The sequence below is a fragment of the Theropithecus gelada genome, chromosome 13, assembly GCF_003255815.1.
Source record: "Theropithecus gelada isolate Dixy chromosome 13, Tgel_1.0, whole genome shotgun sequence".
Classification (NCBI taxonomy): Eukaryota; Metazoa; Chordata; class Mammalia; order Primates; family Cercopithecidae; genus Theropithecus; species Theropithecus gelada.
This window is the reverse complement of record NC_037681.1, coordinates 46,552,949-46,571,604: the sequence shown is the minus strand read 5'-3', so window position 1 is coordinate 46,571,604 and position 18,656 is coordinate 46,552,949. Positions and strand designations below refer to the sequence as shown.

The 18,656-nt window shown below is 42.0% G+C and overlaps 1 protein-coding gene across 3 annotated transcripts in view; it reads left to right on the top strand.

Annotated features, from left to right (window-relative positions):
* Window positions 1–18,656, top strand: part of HADHA (hydroxyacyl-CoA dehydrogenase trifunctional multienzyme complex subunit alpha) — a 57,935-nt gene that overhangs the window by 35,242 nt on the left and 4,037 nt on the right. For all 3 annotated transcript variants that reach the window (XM_025405849.1, XM_025405847.1, XM_025405850.1), the window contains 6 exons: window positions 221–277; window positions 2,990–3,099; window positions 9,068–9,202; window positions 12,226–12,397; window positions 15,769–15,855; window positions 18,306–18,446. In XM_025405849.1, the coding sequence (XP_025261634.1) occupies window positions 221–277; window positions 2,990–3,099; window positions 9,068–9,202; window positions 12,226–12,397; window positions 15,769–15,855; window positions 18,306–18,446 (702 nt within the window). The remainder of the gene's footprint in view (window positions 1–220; window positions 278–2,989; window positions 3,100–9,067; window positions 9,203–12,225; window positions 12,398–15,768; window positions 15,856–18,305; window positions 18,447–18,656) is intronic.

Below are 18,656 nucleotides of genomic sequence, written 5' to 3'. Positions count from 1 at the left end.
CCTTCTCCTTCCGTGTTATGCTTGATTTAGCAGTAGCCTCAAAGATGGAGAATTAAGTCAGTCGAGGGCAGCCGGATCCTCAGTCCTCTTCTCTTTCTCATTCTAGTCTAGACTTTTGACTTACTCTTTGAGGACTAGCAACACTGGCAATTTTATTTAGCATTATTGTACATCTCGCCAATTTATTCCAACACTGAGCAAGTGCTTTATATGTTTTTAGGTCGTAAAGACTGGAATTGAGCAAGGGAGTGATGCTGGTTATCTCTCTGAATCTCAGGTAAACTTATTTCCTTTCAATGTTTTATTAGTTAAAGGAAAACTAAAGATCCAATCTTCTGTATAAAGCTGAAAAAGGAAAAAAATACCCAAAGCCTAGTAAGAATTTTTTTCTTCCAGTGCTTATCATCTCTTATGATTAATCTCAGTGAGCAAGTGGATGCTAAGAATACCCTAATGGGTCCGGGCATGGTGGTTTACCCCTGTAATCCCAACACTCTGGGAGGCCAAGGTGGGCAGATCGCTTGAGCTTGAGTTCAAGATCAGCATGGGCAACATGGCCAAACCCCATCTTTACAAAAACTACAAAAATTAGCCAGGCATGGTGGCATGCGCCTGTAATCCCAGCTACTTGCAGGGCTGAGGCAGGAGAATTGTTTGAGTCCAGGAGGTTAAGGCTGCAGTGAGCTAAGTAAGATCGCACCACTGCATTCCAGCCTCGGTGACAAAGTGAGACCCTGTCTCCAAAAAAAAAAAGAAAGAAAGAAAGAAAAAGAAAAAACCCTTTGGTCTGCAGAGGTTTGAACTTAACCCTCAGTAATAAGGTTGTCACTACAAAGGGCAAGAACATAGTTATAATCCTTTCAAAACAAGTCACTTGGGTGTTTTTTGTTCTGCACTTGGGCAGGTTTTATTGAGACAAAATGAATACAAAGATAGAAAAATATTTTTCTTATATGTTAGGGCCTAGAGATGATGAAACTGAATTTTTTGGTAAATTGGAAAATGAAAGGAAGTATCTTGTACCCACTAAAAGGCGAAGACAGAAGAGATGTATGTACCAGCTTTACCCATGTACTTTTCTAGCAACTTGGTGATGTTGCAGATTTAAGTGATTTGTGTTTGTTTTTAAGTTTTAAACGATCATTGAAGAATGGTTGCTCTTTTATAAAGTTGAATATCTCTTATCCAAAATGTTTGGGACTAAAAACATTTCAGATTTCACACTTTTTCAGATAGTGGAATATTTGCATATATATGATGGAGAGATCTTGGGAATGGGATCAGAGTCTAAACATGAAATTAATTTCATATACACATTATATACCACATAGCCTGATGGTAATATTGTACATTATTTTTAATAACTTTTTACATAAAACAGTTTTGACTGCAGCTCATAACATGTATAATATCTTGCCCATGACATCATGTTGGCACTCAAAAAGTTTTGGATTTTGGAGCATTTTGGATTTTGGATTTTCAGGTTAACGATGCTCAACCTGTAAAAGGACCAAAAAAAAAAAAATATCTGAAGAGCTCAGGACAGGTATCAGAAAAACACTTCTGGTACTAGATGTTTTGTTGGGCATTTCTGATTTTTTTAAAAATATAACCAAGTGCACATAAACATACATACAGAACAATTGAGGAATAAGTTTCACGAATCAGTAACTGTCTTCACTGTGTGCATTGTGCTCGGTATCCTCTGTGTATTCCTCTTTTTATGTATATAATGCTTATTGCCACTCACTCAATTTCTGACCATTGATAAATATTTTGCCCACGTTTGAAAATCACTGGTTTATTAGATAAAACGTCCTGTATCAAGATGAGTAAAGCATTGATTGTGTTATCATTTTACGTTCTATTGGGTCATGAAACCAACTTTATTAGAGGGATTCTTTTGAAATGCTCTTTGTAACCATGTAATCTTACCAGTATATCCTAGTGATATTAATAATAGCTAACCTTGAGACCCTGGTCATTTTACTAGTGTTCTCATTTAATCCCCTAGAACAATACTGTAAAATGGGTATTGTTTTTCCCATTTTTAAGGATGAAGAAAGCTTCACAATGGGGCAGTGGCAGAGACAGGATCTGTCAAATCCTAAATGCTATGGCTTTAACCACCACGTTGAGACTTTTTCTCCATAAATTAGGCTACTTTTTAAAGTGGTAAATCCCACGTGGGCAGCCTGCTACAGTAGAAAAAGAACTGGAGTTCGAGGCTGGGCACGGTGGCTCACGCCTGTAATCCTAGCACTTTGGGAGGCCAAGGCGGGTAGATCACGAGGTCAGGAGATCAAGACCATCCTGGCTAACACGGTGAAACCCCGTCTCTACTAAAAATACAAAAAATTAGCTGGGCATGGTGGCGGGCACCTTAGTCCCAGCTACTCGGGAGGCTGAGGCAGGAGAATGGTGTGAACCTGGGAGGCGGAGGTTGTAGTGAGCGGAGATCACGCCACTGCCCTCCAGCCTGCGTGACAGTGCGAGACTCCATCTCAAACTAAAAAAAACAATAGAACTGGAGTTCGGAATCATACTATCTTGGTTCAAGTTCCATTTCTGCCACTTTGAGGCTGTATGGTTTTGAGCAAAGTCGCTCCATTTCTTTGGACCTCCTCTTCCCAATCTGTAAAATGAGAGGGTTGGTTTGAGATGATTGTGGAGGCTCGTTCTGGCCCTGAGACTCTAGTTTTATGAAAAAGGTTACCACACCTCTGGTGTAAAGAAGCTGAGAGCTTAGTTATATCCAAAACTTTCTTCAATACAGTAGTCGGAAAGTGCTCCAGATGAGACAAGTAAAGAAAAGACACATCAGTGAGAGACAGACTTCTGCAGCACTGAACCCCCAACCTCCCCCACATCCCCAGGAACTCAGGCTTCACATGCATTACTTCTGCTTTTCAGAGGAACCTGAACTGAAGGAATCCATATAACCTAGACTGTGAAGTTCTACCTTTTCTCATTCCCTTTTACTTTTCAGAAATTTGGAGAGCTTGTAATGACCAAAGAATCAAAGGCTTTGATGGGACTCTACCATGGTCAGGTCCTGTGCAAGAAGAATAAATTTGGAGCTCCACAGAAGGATGTTAAGTAAGTTAAACTCTACCCAGGAAGCCCTTGTGAATTTTATTGTGTGCGAAGCTCACAGAGGCTTTGAAGATCTATAGAGCTAGATCTATATCTTAATTCCGTTTTGCCCTCAACCTCTTCTTTCCTGAGCACATTTGAGCCCTTATGTCTACTAAAAACTTTTTGGCTTTCAAAGTTCTGCCTGTTCTGAGTTTTTTCCAAACCCCTCTGGTCATTCCTATAGAGGCTTTCTTGTCACGTATTGATGTCGCCTAGAAATCTGGTTTAGGTCTCCCTTCCCAAACCACACACTCCCTCTGCACTGTTCAGTGGTCGTCTCTCTCCCTGTGATTTGAGATGCCATCTCTGGGAACTCACACTTCTTCCTCATTAAAAAACATAAAACCTCATTGTAACTGTTAAAATCTTGTCCTTCTTTTAGCTTACAACCTAAGTATTGGAAAATCTGTTTGCCTCTTTCATGTGTATTGCCATAAGCCAGCCTTTTTCCATATTATGCTGCCTAATAGCTCTTCAGAGTCTATGTTTAATGATGCCCCTAAACTTACCTTGTAGCTCTGTGGTTCTCAGTGTGGACAATTTTGCCCCCCAGGGGGACATTTGACAATGCCTGGGAACATTTTTGGTTGTCACAACTAGGGAGGGAGGGATGCTACTGGCATCTGTGAGTGGAGGCCAGGGATGCTGCTAACTATCCTATAATACACAGATAGTACCTGCCATAAAGAAATACCCAGTTTGAAATGTCAGTAGTGCTGAGGTTGAGCTGTTCTAGCTGAACTGCTGGGGGGGATTTCAGAGAAGCAGCTAATGATACTACCTTCTCCATCCTCTCACCTTTAATGAGATTACAAATATAAAATACAAAATAAAATGGATAAGAAGTCTGGGTGAAACAGGTAAGATTCTAACCAAGAGGGCTGATTTCCAGTTACAATCTGAAATACAACCTTAACTGCTTCTCTCAGACATTTAGTGACTGCTATCAATCCCATCTGAAGAGCCAATTGCACTTGTTCCACCTAACATTGATAGTACCTTGCATTTGATGAGCGGGGTAAATTACTTCCATGTTGCAGGAGAAAAATTACAGCCACTTAAACCTGTATCTCTTTATACATTCTACAAAAATCAGACAGATTAATAAGGAAAACAAAGCCACCCATTCCCTGTGCACAGCATAAATAGAAGGCAGAGAAGCATCCTGCAAAATTACAAAATCTAGACACACCGACTTCTACCCCTCCCCACCACATCCCTCCATGTACACAAAGAATGCTGTCAATTAAAGAAACTGCACTTTGCAGCAGAAGAGGGTACTCTTAAATTAAGAAACCTAGTGTCTTAATTTATTATTAACTCCAGACTCCTCTTGCCTAAGCATTTATTGTTGTATGGCGATAGTACACATCTCCATGTAACCATAAAATACCCCTTGGAGAAGGTGGTATTGTGTAGTAAGTACACAAAAAAGAAAGACAGCACCTGCAAAAAGGCAATATAAGAAAAAAAGAGAAAATGAGAATCAGAATACTTGAGTTTTTAAAAATTCTGTCCCCCAAAAAACAACCACAATGCAGAAGAAGACTATAACAGAACACTACCAAACTTGATTTAAATGTTCTTGAATCAGCATTTGCAGAAGAGAAAAAAAGCTACCTTGAATAAAAAATTTTAAAACTCAGAACTTTAATGGACAGAAAAACAGGATAAATGTAGGAGTTGACCTAACTTGGGAAAGATATTGAAGAAAAAGGTAGCATCATCTTAGAAATGAAGAATAAGCTATAAGTACCCAAGGCAGAATATGTTAAACTGAAAATTGAATAATGAACATTGTAGATAGGGTGTCCTCCTTCCTGCTTTCCCAGTTGTCAGTAATTCTTCTACTTTCATCTCTCTAGGCCACTTCCCTCTTGCCTTGGATGACAACTGGAATTCCTTATCGATTGTCTCTTTACAAATTAATCTTTCATATGAATAATGCATTCCATCAGTTCTAATAAGTGAAGAACAGTACTTGTGAAAAAAGAAAAATGCTGAGCTACAAATTAGTATACAGACAAGGTGCCATGTTATGCATTCTTCAAATCACAACATTTCTTTGTAACCAACCCTCAAAAGTTCATGTCACCCAGCAGTTGGCTTATAAAGCGTCATGCACCATAGATGTTAGCCTGCTGGGTAATTACACAAGTGGGTCATTTTGGGGGTGCTGAAGATGTTTACCAGAAGGATTCCATAGATTGTGAAGTGTGTTAATTTAACTCTACATTGTTGTAGACAAATATTAAACAACTATAAAGCCATCATGAAAATTCTGGTGTTAATGAAGCAGAGCGTAACAGTTAAGAAATGAGTGATATTTTAGCTGTGGACTCTGTTATAACAAAAAAGCTTTAAAGACAGTTTTAGATTTTACTATTATTGTTACAGCTAAAGTTTACATTCCAGCAAATGCCCTCCCATCAAACAAACAAACAAAAAACAACCTAGCAAATAATGCATTCTTTTTCTCCTTTCAAAAAAACTATCATAAATAAGATTATAAGATACTGTTTTGTGTTTATGGGATTTTTTTGGTTGGAGGAGGGGGGCAGGTTTGCTTTTTTAGAGACAGTGTCTCATTCTGTCACGCAGGCTGGAGTGCAATGGCATAATCACGGCTCACCATAACTCCTGGGCTCAAGCAGTCTTCCCACCTCTGTCTCCTGTGTAGCTGAGACTAGAGGCGCACACCACCACACCCGGCTAATTTTCAAATAATTTGTAGAGATGAGTTCTTGCTAAGTTGCCCAGGCTAGTCTCAAAATCCTGGCCTCAAGCAGTCCTCCTGCCTCAGCCTCCGAAAGCACTAGGATTATAGGCATGGGCCACCATGCCTGGCCTGTACGATATATTTTAACATAAAACGAATCCTTCCGTATGGATTCTGTAGCTTGTACTTTTTACTCAGTGATATGACTTGGAGATGTAGATTGATACATATCAGGTAACTCCTTCATTTTAATCCCCTATTGATGAATTACTCGCTGTTACCAATTTTTCATTACAAACATTATTATACAGCTGTTCATCACAGCATGTCGTCTTGTATTTAAGTGCATCTCTGTAAAGTAGATAATGACAAGTAGAATTACTAGGTTATAGAGTATGCAGTTCTTGGTTCTAACAAAACCAAAGAACCCCCCCAAAGTAGGACAAAGTGTACTTCCATCAACCATGCATGAAAGAACCAATTTTTTGTACATCCTAACTGATACTTGGCCAGGTGCAGTGGCTCAGGCCTGTAATCCCAGCACTTTGGGAGTCCTAGGTGGGTGGATCACCTGAGGTCAGGAGTTCGAGACCAGCCTGGCCAACATGGTGAAACCCCATCTCTACTAAAAATACAAAAATTATCTGGGTGTGGTGGCAGGCACCTGTAATCCCAACTACTCAGGAGGCTGAGACAGGAGGATCATTTGAACTGGGAGGCGGAGGTTGCAGTGAGCCGAGATCACACCATTGCACTCCAGCCTGGGCAGCAAGAGTGAAACTCCATCTTAAAAAAAAAAATGCCAGTCTGATGTATCTCATTTTAATTTGCATCACCCCAATTATTAGGGAAATTGAACATCTTTTTATTATTATTATTTTCTTAATAGAGATGAGGTCTCACTGTGTTGCCCAGGCTGATTTCGAACTCCTGAGCTCAAGCGATCCTCCCTCCTAGGCCTCCTAAAGTGTTAGGATTACAGGCATGAGCTATCATGTCTGGCTGAAATTGAGCATCTTTATTGACAATTTGTTTTGTTCTTTTATGAATTGCTTTATATCCCTTGCCCATTTTATTTGGTTGTCTTTTTAAATTGATATATGCATGTTCTATTTTTCCAGTAGTATCCTTTGTCTGCTATATATGTCACAAATTCTTCCCATTCTATGGTTGTCTTAATTTTGTGGGGTCATTTGTCAAACGGAATTTTTTTTTTTTTTTTTTTTTTTAGATGGAGTTTCGCTCTGTCACCCAGGCTGGAATGCAGTGGCACAATCTCAGCTCACTGCAACCTCCGCCTCCCAGGTTCAAGCGATTCTCCTGCCTCAGCCTCTTGAGTAGCTGGGATTACAGGTGCGCACCACCACACCCGGCTAATTTTTTTATTTTTGTATTTTGGTGAGGTTGGTCTTGAACTCCTGACCTTGTGATCTGCCTTCCTCGGCCTCCCAAATTGCTGGGAATACAGGCGTAAGCGACTGTGCCTGGCCAAAACAGAAATTTTTAATTTTGATGTAGCAAATGTATCAATCTTTTTTTTTCAGTCCCTATTTTTTGTTTCTCTACTGTATTTTCTCATTGTCCCGCAATTACTTCTCACTCACCATGGAAATATTTGTACTATTACAAAGCTGCATTTAGAAGATGCTCCTAGGACTTGAAGTTAGATTTCCTTTTCAGGACTTTAGTGTGATTTTTAAACATTATAATCAGAATGGTTAGGAATGAAACTTTATCCTTCATTACAACTGTAATTGGAATAACAATGCTGTAAACTTGGGCTTCTTTTATGAAGAGATTCTTTAAAAATTTTTCTTAGTTATTTACTGTGTAAATATGGCAAATTATTCCAGAACTATAGGGAACTAAAATGAATAAGCAGATAATGATCTCTGGTCCTCAAAAGGCTTCGAATTTAATTGAGGAGACAAATAATGGACACGAAGCCATTCCAGAATACTGTGGGGTAAATCAAGTGGTCCTGAGAAGTTCTAGAGGAATTCAGGGGCAAAAAAAGGTAGCAATGTGCATATGTGGAGGTGTTTAAGGAAGGGGTAAGGTCTGGAAGCAAAGAGACTGTGGAGGAGACTTTGAACTCATCCAGACAAGGAGTGATAAAGGCACAGATTTTGGGGGAAATGAAAGATTACACGATGGCTCACACCTGTAATCCCAGCTCTTTGGGAGGCTCATGTGCAAGGATCATTTGAGGCCAGGCCAGGAGTTTGAGACCAGCCTGGGCATCATAGTGAGACCCTATCCCTACAAAAAAACTTAAAAATTAGCCAGGAGTGGTGATGCACACCTTTAGTCCGAGCTACTCAGGAGACTGAGGCGGAAGGATCACTTGTACCCAGGAGTTCAAGGCTGCAGTGAGCCTAGGATTATACCACTGTACTCCAGCCTGGGTGAGGGAGCAAAACCATGTCTCAAAAAAAGAAAGAAACATGACTGGCCGGGCGCGGTGGCTTAAGCCTGTAATCCCAGCACTTTGGGAGGCCGAGACGGGCGGATCACGAGGTCAGGAGATCGAGACCATCCTGGCTAACATGGTGAAACCCCGTCTCTACTACAAAATACAAAAAACTAGCCGGGCGAGGTGGCGGGCGCCTGTAGTCCCAGCTGCTCGGGAGGCTGAGGCAGGAGAATGGCGTAAACCCAGGAGGCGAAGCTTGCAGGGAGCTGAGATCCAGCCACTGCACTCCAGCCTGGGCGACAGAGCAAAACTGTCTCAAAAAACAAAAAAAACAAAGAAAGATGACTGACAGATAGTCAAAATCCCTGACAAATAAGTTGTTCAATAAGAAAAGAGGTTGGTCTTTTTGGGCGTATCACTGCAAGTTGGCTTTTGTTCGGAAAAAAAAAATACTCATGTTGACTTAAACATAAACTGGTTGTTTTGTTTTCAGTGATTCCGAAGCATGATTGAAGATTAGTATAATTCTATGTTGGGTAGACCAGTTCTTTTAGACCTGGTGGGTTTTTGCACTTAACTTTTAAAATCAATCATTTAGACTTGGTGGGTTTTTGCACTTAACTTTTAAAATCAATCATTTATTAAAGCTGTGTTTTTAATAAATAAAAATTATTTGAAACACCTTATAGTTGTGCCTGCATTAGTTGATTTATTGAATAACTTAGGCAATCTTCCACTTTTACTGAAATGATTGAGATCAGTTTACCGAAAGTCATTTCATCCTTTCCTTGCAGGCATCTGGCTATTCTTGGTGCAGGGCTGATGGGAGCAGGCATCGCCCAAGTCTCCGTAGATAAGGGGCTAAAGACTATACTTAAAGATGCCACCCTCACTGGGCTAGACCGAGGACAGCAACAAGTATTCAAAGGGTAAGCCTGCTCTCTCTCTTTGCAAGAGTTAGAATGTCCATTTTTTCTTGGTTGGTTGGTTTTTGTGGTGGTTTGGTGGGTTTTTTGTTTGTTTTTGTCATCACAGATTCCTTTTTCCTGAACATAGTAAGTTCTAGATACTCCGTAGTGAAGCCAAGTTTCTTTTGATTTTTAGAAATGCCAGTTCCTTCTTTGACTTCGTTTTTTTACAATATTATAGACAATTAACATCCTTGGAGTCTAGTCTTTGAATACAGAAGGGAAAATCTTATCTAGTAGATACTTGTTAATGCCATTTTACACTTTAGTATCAGGCCTGCGGATTTTGATACAGTTTGCATGTAATTGCTCTATTGTTAAGGATTATTGAAACGGCATGACTGTCTCTGTTGAGAAGACTGAGTGAGGTTAGGATGTAAGGAAATGGGCGGTAATTGCAGGGGCAAGGCAGGGCCAGGATCAGGACTCTTGAGCCTTGTATTTCCTGACTGGCATTACAGAGAGAAGCCGTAAACTGATTCCTCCACAGTGTCTGTGGCTTTACAGACTATCTCCATCTTACCTCTGAATTAATAAAGGGGGAATATTATTCCCCCTCCTCACCTCCTGCCTCTGTCACCACCACACACATACTGCCTGTTTTGCACAGGGAAAGATGGAGCAGCAGCTTGGCCAAATGGGAGGTTGGTTTGATCAGTTTTCTGCTCACATTTAATGGACAAGCTGGCTGCACTTAAACCATCCTGCATGTGAGTTTTAGCTGAGTGAGCTTTTTTGTTTCTTAAATGGATTAGATAGCTTAAGCATGTTGTTATCCCTTTTCTGCAGAGAAACTCACATATTGCTGCCATAATGCTAACCAGGATCTGGCAGGTTTCATCATGTTGGCAGATTATTGTAAGATAACAAGTTGTAGTAGAAGATTCTGACCAAAAAAATGGCATGTGCTAGATAGCAGCAGTGCCCTGAAACTAGCATGCAAGCATCCCAAACAGCATTCCATGCCATCACAAAGTAAGAAATTGTTGCTCTAAAATAATTTCCTCCCCCAATCTCTCTTGAATAGTGTCCTGAGTTCCCCTTTTTGTCGTAGAAACATCAAGTTCTGGTGAGTGCTGCTCACCACACGGCTGACTTGGGACATAATAGTTCCTGTCCTCTCTTGGGAATAGTTTAATCGGGCATTAGAATTAGAGCAACTAATAATGTTTTGAATGCTGACAAGTATCTTGTTTGCTGACTGCTGTCCTGATTATCAAAAACAAAAGGTTTGAGCCGATACTTTTAAAACCTTATTTGATGTTTTTGTTTCTTTTCAGACAGAGTCTCACTTTGTTGCCCAGGCTGGAGCACAATGGTGCGATCTTGGCTCACTGCAACCTCTGCCTCCCGGGTTCAAGCAATTCTCCTGCCTCAGCCTCACAAATAGCTGAGACTACATGCATGCGCCACCACGCACAGCTGATTTTTTTTTTTTTTTGAGACGGAGTCTCGCTCTATCGCCCAGGCTGGAGTGCAGTGGCCGGATCTCAGCTCGCTGCAAGCTCCACCTCCCGGGTTTACCCCATTCTCCTGCCTCAGCCTCCCGAGTAGCTGGGACTACAGGCGACCCACCACCTCGCTTGGCTAGTTTTTTGTATTTTGTAGTAGAGACAGGGTTTCACCGTGTTAGCCAGGATGGTCTCGATCTCCTGACCTCGTGATCTGCCCGACTCGGCCTCCCAAAGTGCTGGGATTACAGGCTTGAGCCACCGTGCCCAGCCTGATTTTTGTTTTTCTTGTAGAGATGGGATTTCACCATGTTGGCCAGGCTGGTCTTGAACTCCTGGCCTCAAGTGATCCACCCGCTGCAGCCTCCCACAGTGCTGGGATTACAGGTGTGAGCCACCATGCCCGGCCCTTAAGACCTTATTTGAATACTTTGTATTTATCTTGTGGCCTTAATTTTTCTTTTGGTTAAGGAAATTAGTGAATGGGGTTTAGCTTCATTCTTCATTTAGAGGAAAACTCTGGGTGATTCATTCTGAAAGTGTGGTCAGATGGAATCTAAGAGAGCCTGCTTCCCTTGGCAACAAAAAATAATCAGTTAAATGACTTAATAACAGGAATCCTTTTCTGCTCCCTGTGGGAAAAAAGAAACCTTGAGATATTATTTTATCTAATCAGTGCAATGTGCTACTAGGTAATGAGTGGGAAGTAGATGGAGAATATAGGAAATAATGCTTGGTCTCTGTTCTTTAGAAGATTACAACTACAGGCCGGGCGTGGTGGCTCACGCCTGTAATCCCACCACTTTGGGAAGCCGAGGCAGATGGATCATGAGGTCAGGAGTTCAAGACCAGCCTGGCCAAGATGGTGAAACCCCATCTCGACTGAAAAAAAAAAAAATTAGCTAGGCACGGTGGTCGGCGCCTGTAATCCCAGCTACTCAGAAGGCTTAGGCAGAGAATTGCTTGAACCCGGGAGACAGAGGTTGCAGTGAGCCGAGATCGTGCCACTGCACTCCAGCCTGGGCAACAGAGCAAGACTCCATCTCAAAAAAAAAAAAAAAGATTGCAACTACAGAATAGCATAAAATTATATATTTGCGATAAGCAAATATAAAACCATGTGGTCTCAGACACACTTTGGCTGCTTCCCCTCTCATAGGTAGAGAATTACCAGAACTGCTCTTTTGTTTTGCCATTCTAGTATTCATGTTATTTACTCCTCTTGGCAAATTTAACTGGTTTAAGAGTGATTTAGTTTATGTAAGTTGGGCATTTGGAGGCATTCTATGGTAGAAAGAATGTGTACTTGGGAGTTAACATGTCTGAATTCTAGCACCCTCCCTTCTCAAGCTATTTGACCATAGGTCCCTCTGAGACTCTTTAAACAACTCGAAAGTCTCCCTCAGAATGGGAGTAATAGAACAACTACCTCACAGAGTTGGGGAAAAACACATGTGTGCTCTGGCCCATGGACACTCAAGTAAACATTAGTTTCCTTTTCTTCCCATCTAACTAGGAATGTGTTTTTTCTAGATTAAATGACAAAGTGAAGAAGAAAGCTCTAACATCATTTGAAAGGGATTCCATCTTCAGCAACTTGACTGGGCAGCTTGATTACCAAGGTTTTGAAAAGGCCGACATGGTGATTGAAGCTGTGTTTGAGGACCTTAGTCTTAAGCACAGAGTGCTAAAGGAAGTAGAAGCGGTAAGCAAGGGGCTGTTATACTTGAATCCTAGTGTAGTGAACAGAAAACAGAGATTTTTTTTTTAAAGGAGCTATAGGAAACTCATGGTTGCTTTTAAAAAAGGACTATTCAAAGACTGGGCATGGTGGCTCACGCCTGTAATCCCAGCAGTTTGGGAGGCTGAGGCGGGCGGATCACGAGGTCAGGAGTTCGAGACCAGACTGGCCAATATGGTGAAACCCCATCTTTACTACAAAATACAAAAATTAGCCGGGCATGGTGGCATGCACCTGTAGTCCCAGCTATTCGGGAGGCTGAAGCAGGAGAATCGCTGGAACCCGGGAGGCGGAGGTTGCAGTGAGCCGAGATCGCGCCACTGCACTCCAGCCTGGGCGACAGAGCAAGACTCCATCTCCAAAAAAGAAAGGACTTTTCATTATCAAACGTTAAGTTTTTATGTGTGCTCATGCACACTGCATATGTTATAAAGGTCAAATCTAAATCCTAAAGGAAGAAAATTAGGGTTCGTTCACCTTATTCATGTAGGAACTCTGTCACCCAAACATACAGGTAACCTCACAAAGTATAGCCAGATGCTTTAAGATTTTTTGGTTAGCCAAAAGCCATAACCAAACCTCTTCAGGTCTAAGGCTGCAAAGGAAATAGGGGAGGACAGTTCCTCCAGATGCTTGTTCTGTGGAAATGCTGCCTTGGCCCAGCTCCCAAATGTTCTCCATAGCCACTTCTTGAGATGGACTGACATGAACAAAACAAGTATTTGAAGTGGGGAGTAGGAAGAGTGAGCTCCGAGGAGTAATAGCAGTAATTCAGGCATGAGGTCCAAGGCCTAAGCTAGTCTATAGTTGGATAAACAGAATGTGGGTTACCGAAAGGTGAACATGAAATGATTCTGACTTGGCAACATGCTGGATATAATGAGCAGTGAACTCATTACAAAAGATAAGAGTACCACAAAGCAAGACTCTGTCTCAAAATAAATAAACAAACAAACAAACAGTATCTTCTCTTATTGCCCACAGAGGTAACAAAACCCATTCCTTGGACATTGTTCCACAGGCATTATCTCTAGACCACCCCTATTTCGGTTGTCCTCTCTAGTATCTTCCTCATGTCTCAGTGTTCTACTGCTGTGTTTACAACTATCTTTTCACAATTCTGCAATCTGGGCAGGGCGCTGCAGAGACAGTGGTGCTTAAGTCCATTGATGTCAAGGCTGGGGTCACTCCTGGGCTGCATTCCGCAGGAAGCTCGGCTGGGGCACCTCACTGCTTCCCCCACATCTCTCATGGCCTGTCCTCACTTAGTCATCTCACCAGAACTTCTTTGTAGTGTGGCTGCAGGCTTCCAAGAGTACAAAAGCAGAAGCTGCTGAGCTTCCTAAGTTTATTGTCAGGAATAAAAGAAGATAAATAATTTAAAAAATTAAAAAAGAGGCTACCGGGCCTCACAGGGCTAGGTAGGCCTGGAACTGGCAGGGTAACTTCTGCTGCATTCTGTTGATAAAAACAAGTCACAAGACCAGCCCAGATTCAAGGAGAAGAGAAACAGACTCTACTTCTAGCTGGGAGAGAAGACATACATGTCCAAGGAAGGGAAGAATGTTTGCCAGCCAGCTTTGGAGACATTAGTTTGCTCTTCAGAAAGGATTTCACCACCAGCATTAGACACTATATTACTAAGAAAGTAATCTGACACTATGTAAGCTTTCTGACAGTCATGCTGTACTGTCAATTCATTCCCCCCCCCCTTTTTTTTTTTTTTTTTTTTTTTAGAGACAGGGTCTCAATCTGTCACCCAGGCTGCAGTGCAGTGGCATGATCACAGCTCACTGTAACCTTAAGCTCCTGGGCTCAAGTGAGCCTCTCACTTCAGCCTCCTGAGTAACTAGGACTATGGGTATGTGCCACCATGCTTGGCTAATTTTTTAAAGTTATTTTTTGTAAGGCCAGGCGCTCTGGCTCACACCTGTAATCCCAGCATTTTGGGAGGCCGAGGCAGGTGGATCACAAGGTCAGGAGTTTAAGACCAGCCTGGCTAAGATGATGAAACCCCGTCTCTACTAAAAACTACAAAAAAATTAGCCAGGCGCAATGGCAGGCGCCTATAATCTCAGCTGCTTGGGAGGCTGAGGCAGGAGAATTGCTTGAACCTGGGCAGCAAAGCTTGCAGTGAGCTGAGATCACACCACTGCACTCCAGCCTGGGCGAAAAAGCGAGGCTCTGTCTCAAAAAAAAAAAAAAAGTTATTTGTTGTAGATATAAGGTCTCACTATGATGCCGAGGTTGGTCTTGAACTCCTGGCCTCAAGCAATCCTCCATCCTTGGCCTCCTGAAGTATTGGAATTATAATTGTTTAGCCACCGTGCCCACCCTCCACTCTTGATTAACTAAAATCATGGGATCTTTACCACAAATACTGCCAAGCCAGGTCTTGTCCTTCAAGTACCCACAGAGTTCTTTCCTTTTTTTTTTTTTTTTAATCTTAATGCAGTACTTTTATTGCATTATAATCTTATTTTGTACTCAGCTTTTCAGTGTTGAATGTGTCTTCCTCCTTGATTCTCATCTCTGTTAGGATTCTGCCTATTCCAGGTTTGCACACATTTGACAGGTGTCCCTTTCACGTTTTTCATCCAGCCATCTGAATAAAAACATGAATAACTGGGAGGCGGAGGTTGCAGTGAGCCTGGACTGCACCACTACACTCCAGCCTGGGCAACAGAGTGAGACTGTCTTAAAAAAATAATAAAAATAAAATAAATAAATAAAAACATGAGTAAGTTGGGATCGTGGCTAGAATGCTGAGACAATCTGCATTAGAGACTATTCTCCAGGTTGATGAAGCTAATAGTTACTAGTATTTGTGTCCTGTAGCTATAATTATAGTGGTATGCCATTTTTTAGTAACACACTGTATAAAATGAGACAAGCATGCACATTTTGGCTTGTTCTTATAAAGGTGAAGTGGGGGAGTGTTTCATAAGCTTCCAGACTCCAGGGCAGATCCAAACAAAAGAGGAGTTGACGCCCATGCTGGGTGTTGAATGAATTGCGATTCAAGGTGGTCTTTTCAGTGTTGTTCTGTTTTATTGACCCAACTGCTGAGATGTAGTCTCTAGGTCAGGATAAGGTGACCTCATGATGGGTCACAACTAGAGGAAGGCAGAATGGGAAAAGGAACAAGGTCAACATCTTCCCCAACACAAAAACCCCTAGGTGATCCGTCAATGTCTGGGTGAGTGACATCTACTGTCTGAGCAGTTGGGGGTGAGAGAGTGGGCTGAGCCCAGGTGTCACTCATTAGCTTTGCCATGGCCTCTAATCATCTCCCAGGCCTACCTGACACATTGTTAAATGCTTTTCCCCTGCAGGTGATTCCAGATCACTGTATCTTTGCCAGTAACACATCTGCTCTCCCAATCAGTGAAATTGCTGCTGTCAGCAAAAGACCTGAGAAGGTAAACTCGGAACAGAGAAAAATCCTGAGATGTTTTATTGCTTCAGATTCACTGATAAAGGCTTAGAGCTTGAGTACAGAAGAGGCAGGTCTGGATTACGAAGTGGATGCGGGTGGTTCCTAAACACTGGACACATAAATGCTAATACCATGACTAGTGTGAGATGCAGGAATAAGTAAAGTACAACAAAAAATATCCTTTTCAAGAATCCCAAATGAGCATTGTTTTTCAGGTTCAGGATATAAAGCCTACCTGTATCCTACAATTAGGCATTGAGGGATAGGCCTTAAGAAAGGATGCTCCAAAATATCAGTTTGGCTACAGAGCAGAGTCAGTGACTGTTTAGAACAGGTTTGGTTCCAACTCCAGGGAATGGCAGGAATGGTGGGATGTGTCTGCCTGTGGGTTTGCTTACACCTTCTACCCCAGGACATGAAAGGGCTGGGTTATATAGAAGCACTTTCTGTGAGTATTTGGAATGATGCCCAGAAATTTATTTTTGCTCTCAACCAGAGTCATTAAGGGGAAGTGAAATCATTCAAAGAGAAGTAAAACAACTCACTTCTCTGGAGGATACCAGTTAGCCTCTGCTAACCAGAACCAGCTGAAGGTAGGCAGGAATTAGAAAAGAACTTTAAGCAGCTGAAAGTGTTAATATAAATTCTATGTACTGAAAACACAAAAGCCTATTCCTACTCTTCTAGCTTGCTAATGCAAGGTAATCTAGTTTCCTGGCACACAGCAGATTAGAAGTGATGCAGGGACCTGACAGAGGCAGGCTCAGTGATGGCAGGATAAAGGTCATAGGGAGAAGTGGCAGCTGATAGTCTACAGATGGACAGTCTGATCGTGTCATATCACTCAAGACATCTGTGTGGCATCTAAAATCAGTACAGGCAATGCCGTTGCTGTTCATTTGATGCTAACCTCTCCCCACCATCGGAGCAGAACAAGCATCACACTTCGCAGCTCTGGCCTGCAAATATCCAGGATAGCTTTTCTCACCTGCTTGCCTTATGTCATTCATTTAAAAGTAAGGCCAAAAAGGCAAAATAGGGTGACCAACCATCTTGGTTTGCCTGGGACCAAGGGACACAGGACCCTCAGTGCCACAGTTGGGAAATCCCCAGCCATCCAGGATGCGTTGGTCATCTTTGGCACAACTTTCTGAGTGATGTAAATGTATTTTGCTTGGGGTAGTGATTATATGGATGTATATACAGTTGTCAAAACTCATTGATGTGAACACTTTTAAGATCTGTGCATTTTATTATATAGAAATTCTATGTCAATAAAGGCTAATTCTTTTGCTCAGGAGTACTGAGTCTGAATCAGGTCCTAAGTATTTCAGACGTAACTAAAAGAACACTGTCGGGGTTAGAAACAACTTTTGGACTGATAAGTTTACATAACATTTAATTGATCTGTGTATTACATAATGGCATTGGAGACAGACAGACCTGTAGTGGAATCCCACCCCGTCATATGCTGACTGACTCTGAACTGCCAACTTCTTGATACCTTTTTTCCTCATCTAGATAATTAGGCTGACCAGTTCACAGGGTTGTAATGGATTAAATGTAAGGAATAAGTGGTAAATGTATTGAAAAGCAGGTAGATAATGAGCAGCCAAAAATTATAGATATTACTTGTTGTACCTTATAGCTAAAGTGAGAGGGAGAAAGCAAAACTATAAATAAATGAATTAGACTTCTTTCACCACAGTTCTGTTGTGAAGACGGTGTAGCTGTTAGCTCAATGAGGGGGTTCTCTGAAACTTTAGCACGCATCAGAATCACCAGGAGGGATTATTAAAACAAATCTGGGCCCCACCCATGGAGTTTCTGATTCAGGAGGGCTGGGCTACGCCTGAGAACATGCACGCCTAATGCTCCCAGGTGACGACAGTGCTTGTTGGGCCCGGGTGCTACACGTGGAGAACTGCTGGTTTAATGAGTCTTAAATGCATCTGATTGTTGAGGAGTGTTAGTTAAATCTAGTATCCTGGTGGTGAGACCCATCTGTGTAAAATGCAAATACATCTCTGACAACCCAACACATTAATTCTTCTGCCTGCCCCGCCCCCTCCCCAAAAAATGGATCCTCTTATCTAACCTATCAGTATCATTAATATAAGTGGAGCCTTCATCCGTTGTTCCCCAATAAATCTAGTTTGGACTCGAGCTGTGGTTTTGGCACTGATTGTGGGAGGATCTGATGTCTGTAGTGAAAAACCTTAGAAGCAAATGGAAGAGGAGGATTCCAATATGCTCTCCCTAAACATACTAAACTTTTATCAAAGACCCATGGAACCAAACCACTCAGCTATGTCAAGCAGTATTCCTATATCACAGCCACCTTTCTTTCTAGTGTTTTCCTAACAGAGAAGGAATGCTCTAGATTCCTCAACCGCATTCTCCAATCTGTTGGCTTTTGGTTCCCCTTGCCAGGTGATCGGCATGCACTACTTCTCTCCCGTGGACAAGATGCAGCTGCTGGAGATTATCACGACTGAGAAAACTTCCAGAGACACCAGTGCTTCAGCTGTAGCAGTCGGTCTCAAGCAGGGGAAGGTCATCATTGTGGTTAAGGTAAGGGGCTGTGTAACAGAGCTGTAGAGTTTGAAAAGTTCTAATAAGACTCCTTTTACCTCCAGGCTTGTTTATAAATATTCTGGGGCAAATGACCAGATTTTGATATGATTTTCCCCTGGGTTGTCTCCAGGATGGACGGTGGCATTGACTGTCCCACTGAGTCAAGGTGGGAGTGGGGAGTATCTAGGGCGTGGCAGGGTTCTCCCA